The 7,370-nt window shown below is 37.8% G+C and overlaps 1 protein-coding gene across 19 annotated transcripts in view; it reads left to right on the plus strand.

Annotated features, from left to right (window-relative positions):
- Nucleotides 1-5,568, plus strand: part of MFF (mitochondrial fission factor) — a 29,902-nt gene extending 24,334 nt beyond the window's left edge. For all 19 annotated transcript variants that reach the window (XM_070422273.1, XM_070422275.1, XM_070422280.1 and 16 more), the window contains 2 exons: nt 1,703-1,787; nt 4,731-5,568. In XM_070422273.1, the coding sequence (XP_070278374.1) occupies nt 1,703-1,787; nt 4,731-4,862 (217 nt within the window). In that variant the 3' untranslated portion in view covers nt 4,863-5,568. The remainder of the gene's footprint in view (nt 1-1,702; nt 1,788-4,730) is intronic.
- Nucleotides 5,569-7,370: the final 1,802 nt, after the last annotated feature.

Consider the following 7,370-nt stretch of genomic DNA (forward strand, 5'->3'; position numbering starts at 1 on the left):
GATTTTTTTTTCTGTTTTAAGTTAAATTATATAATTTTTTTTTGCCATATCCTTAGATTTTTTTGCAAATGAAGATTTTCTTTACAGATATTGAAACCCTTAATTAATTCAGGATTTAAATTGTGAGTAATCCTTTTCAATTGTACTTCATTCTGTGTTCAGTCCAGGTCCCCTGACCTTTGAAGCAATTGCTTCTATTGTTTGAATTTTTCCCCAGTTATTCATCACATGCATGACCTCACAGAAATAGAACAGTTTTGTTTTGAGGATAAAGTGTAGAGAAGAGGTGTCTCCAGCCCCTATTTTTCCTACTAATCACTTAATTCTGTCATAATGTTCAAAGGAATAATTAATGCAGATGTTTATAATCCCATAGTTGTAGCATCTACTAACTTTACAGCTTATTTCTCTAACTGCTGCAGTTACTCTCAGTATTCCAAGACATTCATTCTGTCCCCATGAGGAAAGGGGCAGTTAATGAGAAAGCAAGTTAGTTTAGCCATCAAAGGCGCATTTAGAGATTGTTCTATATTATCTAGAGTTAGTACTACCATGTTATTGAAACTGCATCCTGTCTGGTGTTTTTGGATGGTTTTAAATTGTATTTGAAACAAAAGAATTTTCTGAATAGACTTGTTTTTAACATGTCTGCATGAGAATTATATTTCTCCTTATACCCCTTTGTGTGGTAAGGTGCTTTTTATAATGGAGACCTACTTGGTATATTAAAAAATATCTATGTGCCAACTTTGTAGATTGCATAGGAATAACTTTTAAATTCAGTTTATTTATAGTCTGCTCATTCAGAACAGTTAATATGCCATTTTACTGAAATAACCATACAGGATTAAAATAGGATATAAACATGTGAGGTGTGTAAATTGTATCTCAATAAAGCTGTTCATTAAAGATATATTTAAAAAGTGGAAATCCAGGCAAAAAGGAAGAGTATTTGTGTGTATTTGTTTCTCAGAAGTTTATTGTCATTCATTTAAAAATCAGTGTCCTTTTAGAAGTAACTGCATTTGAACAAGAAGTACTTTTTCATGTGCTTTTTCTGGAGTTTGTCTTAGTGGCTTTCCAGTATTCTTTTCTACACAGCCTCTTAATTATTGATTATTGAGCTAGTTCTGGATCTCAATGTAGTGAAAAGATGTATTCAGGTGGTTTTACAGTAGAGAGTAATTAGAAATAAGAAGTAAAGGGTAGAAATGGCAAGAAAAGAGGCAATGAGAGGAGGAAGAGAAATAAAAATGGTCAGTCTTATTTTGCTAGCTAGAGTTAGTGTCCCTGCCAGTGAGTCTCAGCAGGGGCTCCTTGCAGCCACACATGGACATAAGGTTGTCTAAGGATTGTACATTGTTATATTCTAGAGTGGCAGCCCTCAAGTCTTTTCACCCACAGGTCCTATTTAACAATGCCAGTTCCTCTGAGTTGAAAAGTGTCTCCTTTTTTGTATCTTTAGTCAGGATTCTTCTTATTCTCCAAGTTTCAGGACACTTGCCAATATTTAAGGTAGTTGTTATCTTAAGTTGTTTCCTTTATTAGTAACAACGCAGATTGTAAAACACTTTAGGAATTAATATTGTTATTCCAATCTTTTGAACAATTCTTTGAACACTATACAGCACATTACATGACTTGTCGGGTACTCTTAGTTCTATTCTAATATTTAATTGTATTTTTATTTCTTATCTGCTAGGTATGGCATTTCAAATATAGATGCAACAGTTGAAGCAACTGCAGATGACATGAATGTTGTAGATGCAGTTTCATTAAGACGACAGGTATTTAATGTATCAAATAAGATATAATCCTAAGTGATATTCATATAATGTTTAAAGTGACAGTTCCAACATTTCATCATATTCTCTCCTGTGGAAGTCATGAATGGAAATATTTTATCAGTCAAACTACTTATTAAACCATAATTGATTTTCCCATTTTGATTAAAGATGTATTAAACCACCATTCACATGTTTTGATCAGCATAAAACAGTATTGCCCGAATGGGTTGATGTAGTTCTTGACATTTTAGCGAACCAGGAAAGCCATAAAGGCTTGCTTGGCTTTTGGAATGTGGAACAGTCACTTTGGGCCTGTGTTTTGTGTTTGAGAACTGCATTTTGGAAACTGCTCTCAGTGTGCGGAGGGTCTTTATATGCCTATTTCTCATTTTCTGTGGTAAGTCTTAGAACTACAGTTGCATATGTATATTTTTTAATACTTTTATTGATTTCACAGAAGAAGGGAGAGGGAGAGAGAGATAGAAACATCAGTGATGAGAGAGAAAAATATGTATATTTTTAATATGTACTCCCACCCTCTAGAGCAGTGATGGCGAACCTGTGACACGCGAACTCATTTTTTTGGTTGGTTTTTCTTTGTTAAATGGCATTTAAATATATAAAATAAATGTCAAAAATATAAATCTTTGTTTTACTATGGTTGCTAATATCAAAAAATTTCTATATGTGACACGGCACCAGAGTTAAGTTAGGGTTTTTCAAAATGCTAACACGCCGAGCTCAAAAGGTTCGCCATCACTGCTCTAGAGTCACTCAGACATACACATATGTGGGGAAAGCATATTCAGTATTCTAATTGTGTCTATGCCAAATAGGCGTGGAGGGGAAAGAAATCAAAGTGAAATATTTCTAAGTAAAGATCAAGAAACTAAATATTTTAGCATAAGAATTAATCAGAATATCATTTTAAAGATTTAATATAATACAAAGTTGATATGAAGCAAATACTTTTTCATTTTGAGTCTCATTTTGTTGAAACATAAATGGAAGCTATATCATAAGCTCTTACATATTTCATATATTTATTTATACTTCACCTATTGAAGAAAGTGATTTCTTTGACCTTTATCATTGATTTCACAATTATGTCAACAACCTTGTTTTCTGAAAGTGTAATTTGAGTTTATGTTTTCACAGTGTTCATTTAAGCCTTAACTTAGAGGGTGAATTAGTATAGGACAGACAAAGATGCAGTTGTTATAAAATAGAGGCCCGGTGCACAACATTCGTGCACTGGGGGACATGGAGGGACCTTCAGCCCGGCCTGTGACCTCTTGCAGTCCGGGATCCCTCAGAGGATGTTCACCCCGAGGGATCCTTAGCGCTGTCCTGGAGGCAGGAGAGGCTCCCGCCACCGCTGCTGCACTCACCAGCGGTGAGCCCTGCTTTTGGCTGAGCGGCGCTCCCCTAGTGGGAGCCCACTGACCACTAGGGGGCAGTTCTTGCGTTGAGCATCTGCCCCCTGGTGGTCAGTGCACATCATAGTAACCGGTCTTTCTGCTGTTCAGTTGATTTGCATATTAGCCTTTTATTATAAACTAGAGGCCTGAAGCACGAAATTTGTCGAAGAGTAGACCTTGCTTCCCCCGGCTGCTGGCACCAGCGTCCCTCTGGCACCTGAGACCCGGGCTTCCCTCCGGCCGCCGGCAGGCACCCGGGACCTGGGCTTCCCTCGCAGCCCCAGCTTCATGTCCAGAAGGATGTCTGGTCTAATTAGCATATTACACTTTTATTATTACAGATAAATAACTCGCACACGTGCTTTGAGACTTTAAAAGGAGTAGAAAGCCAGTTGGGAAACTATGAGTTTCTAAGATAATTAACATAAGTGGAATCACCAGAAGATTCTACAGAATTTATATTTGTATGACCTGGCAGCAAGGGAAGCTGCTACTTCTGCAGCTCTCTTTGCTCCATTGCCCGTTTGGGAACCCAATAGTCTGGAGTCCATTTAGTGTAGTGATGAGCAGCTCAGGGTCACTAGCTTTAGGATACAGAATGTAACCCACTATCAGGGTGGGGGGTATTAAAAAGCTGCCTTGGGCCCTAACCCATTTAGCTCAGTGGATAAGAGTGTTGGCCTGAAGACAAAAGGGTTCCGGTTTTGATTCTGGTCAAGGCCACATTCCCCTGATTGCAGACTCAATCCCCAGTAAGGGACGTGCAGGAAGCAGCCAACCAATGATTCTCTCTCACCATTGATGTTTCTATCTCTCTCTCCCTCTCCCTTCCTCTCTGAAATCAATAAAAATGTTAAAAAACAAAAAGCTACTCAAAAATGCTCAGATAGAAATATCTTAATGATTTAAAGCAATGCCACTTTTCTATTGGCAATAAAATAAGATTGGTAGTGTAAGAACATAGTATCCTATGGAACCAAATAAACTACTCATTTTGAGTAGTGGGAAAGGTAATTTTTAAACACTTTTATTGTTTACTGAATTGACCCTAACAGAAAAGTGGTTACTTAGCACTGATAAAAGAGAGGTACTTTCTCAGATGATCAGAATGGCCATCCCTGCCCTACCTGGATTGCAGGTTCTATCCCCATGGGGTCACATGTGGGAGACAACCTATTGATATTTCTCCCATTGGTGTTTCTCTTTCTCCACCCCTCTCCCCCCCCCCCCCCCCCCCCCACCGCCTCTCTCTAAAATCAATAAACATCCTTGGGTGAGGATTTTTTTTTTTTAAGAGAGAAGGAAAATAGACCCTTTCTAACTCAGAAATTTGGAGAAGGGAAAGAGAGAAGAGTATTTAAGTGAATCTTAGCTGTCATATGTAACTTTTCTATAAGTTTTTTTTTTATTTTGCTCCAAATGAAACTTCTCATGTTTATAATAATTATTTTGACAAATTATACTACTTTATAAGAATTTGATCACTCCTTGCATTAATGCTTCTATTTTGCTTTTCACTTAGATAATCAAATTAAATCGACGTCTACAACTTCTAGAAGAGGAGAACAAAGAACGTGCTAAAAGAGAAATGGTCATGTATTCAATTACGGTAGCATTCTGGCTGCTTAATAGCTGGCTCTGGTTTCGCCGCTAGAGTAACCTCAGCTCTCAAAAAATACTGTCTCAACAGCTGGAAATATAAAGAATTTGCAAACTTCCTTGTTTCTGTGTTTGCATTGAATATGCCATTTTATAGTCCACGCCCTGAAAATGTACTTCTTCCAGAAGGGAAGGGGAAAGACTCATGTTTGAAGAGGTAAAGGTATATTCTGCCACTTAGCTGTATTCCCTTGTAACTAGTCCTGCAATAACGCCTACTTAAAATTCTCTCTTTGCATGTTGTGTAAATAGGCTCTGATTTGTTTTTTAAAAGGAATTAATTTTTTGCCACATCAGTTTGCACAAGTAATTCTCTGAATGGGGGTAGGTAGAGAATAGATTTAGAAAAGTATCTGTAAAAGAAAAATCCTTTACTTTGATCTGTTTCCCAAACATTGTTAAACAGTTTTGTTAATAGACATGCTCGCATCCACATTCAGCATTAACACATCTGAAAGTCATGGTCTGGTGTTAGAACTAATAAAATCAAGCCACCTCATGTTTCACCTTTATTATTAAAATAAGTCCTAATATTTTCAGCAGTTTATCTAATATGTGTGTAAAATATGTGTGCTTTTATTTTAGTTTTTCAGGTGGTTTTCTATAAGGGACATTTTTACTAAGTTCATGTGTGAATGATTTCAAAAACTACAGAATAAGGTACAATTTCAGTGTATTTAATAAACTGTCAACCAAAGCAATATTTGTTGATCGGAAGATTTTGTTTCATCATACTATGCTGTGAGCTCTATCACATACTCTTATCTTACATGAACCCAAGTCTCTGTCTCAGGCGCAAGTCATGCAGCTAAGGGCTTGGCAGGAGCAAGACCCTATGTGCTGCTCTTAAGGAATTGACAAATCAATGGAGGAGGCCGGGAGTAGGTTTATTAAGGAATTAGAAGATGATAAAAACAACTTTATTGAAGAAGAGAAATTTGAGATACAGCTGAAGGATAGGGAGAGGGTGGAGTGTTTCACGTGGTGGATAACAGTAAAAATTAAAGTGTAAAGATTCCAAAACAAGATTGAACATGGAGGTGGAAGTGAGAAATAAACAGCTTTGTAAATGACTAAGTACATGGGGGAGGGGGTGTACGAATACGCATTTGTAAGTTTAGGTGCCAGAGCAAAGCTGGCATGTCCCCAAAAGATACCTAAACACAGGTCGGTGCTCCATAGGCTTTTAGGGACTTAATTCATGTCAGCAAACTAGTAAAATAGCAAGGAAATGACTTACCAGCTACTTGAGCTGATTGTGCTTCTTCGAGCCATCCTTTCTCGTGCCCTCTGGAATGGGAGGCTTAAACTGTCTCTTCATGACTCTGGAGAACTGGGTCATCTAGGGCCGTGGTTGGAAAACTGCAGCTCTCGAGCCACATGCGGCTCTTCGGCCCCTTGAGTGTGGCTCTTCCTAGGCCTTAGGAGTACCCTAATTAAGTTAATAACAATGTACCTACCTAGTTTAAGTTTAAAAATTTGGCTCTCAAAAGAAATTTCAATCATTGTACTGTTGATATTTGGCTCTGTTGACTAATGAGTTTGCCGACCACTGATCGAGGGTGATGCAAAGATTGTGTGCACTGTCGCTGCCCCTCATGTTGTTCAGCTACATAGTGTGAACTGTCCTGTTAGTCACTTGTGTTTTAATTCTATGGCTATTAGCAGTTTGACATTCACTTAGTAAGTATTGAATCTTTGCTGAAAGCTAAGTACTAAAGATAGAATTCATCAGTTCATTCAATAGAATATTCCTAGTAGCCAAGATAGAATTCATTCATTGATTCCACAGAATATTTCTAGTGGTGGCCTTACTTTGTGTCAGGCACTGTACTTGGTACTGAGTATACCAGGAGTGGGTAAAAGAAACATATCCCTGTACCCATGGAGCTTATGGTCTTATGGGGGAAAGTGAAATTTAAGAAGCAAGTACAGATAAAAATGCCATCACCATTGTGGTGAGTACTATCAATGAAAGAGAGCTAAGGGAGGGTAAGGGGACACCTGCTTGTCATTAGGTGGTTAGGGAAGGCTTCTCAGAAAAAGGAATATTTGTGCTAAAGGATGAAGAGGACTTAGCCAGAGATTAGACGGGCAGGGGGATATTGGGGGCCTGGATAGAAGAGAGGCCTTGCTAACCTGAAGCAGGAAGGAGCTGATGAATTAATGGATGAGAAGCATTAGTTGGTCCTTGCTGTCTTATAATGATGGACATACAAGCAAAAACATTTATGTTACATTGTGACAGGTATGATAATAGTAGTTTGGGTAAGTGCTAACTTGATTTATTGGAATCATGCACTCTGGGAAAGCTTTCTCAAGTAGAAATGATGTGAGTTAAACTTTAAGGGTAAATTGGGATTTATAAGAGCATGAGGAGAAGGTCTTTACACAGCAAATGGATTCAGAAAGAAAGTGCCTGTATGTTACTAATTTTGAGGAGCAGCTATAATGTAAGTATTCTAAGTTATTTCTACAACCTGAAGCGCAGTGAACATAAATA

Source organism: Myotis yumanensis, unplaced genomic scaffold (genome assembly GCF_028538775.1).
Source record: "Myotis yumanensis isolate MYYU_CA2020_CCGP unplaced genomic scaffold, mMyoYum1.0.hap1 SCAF_8, whole genome shotgun sequence".
Taxonomy (NCBI): Eukaryota; Metazoa; Chordata; class Mammalia; order Chiroptera; family Vespertilionidae; genus Myotis; species Myotis yumanensis.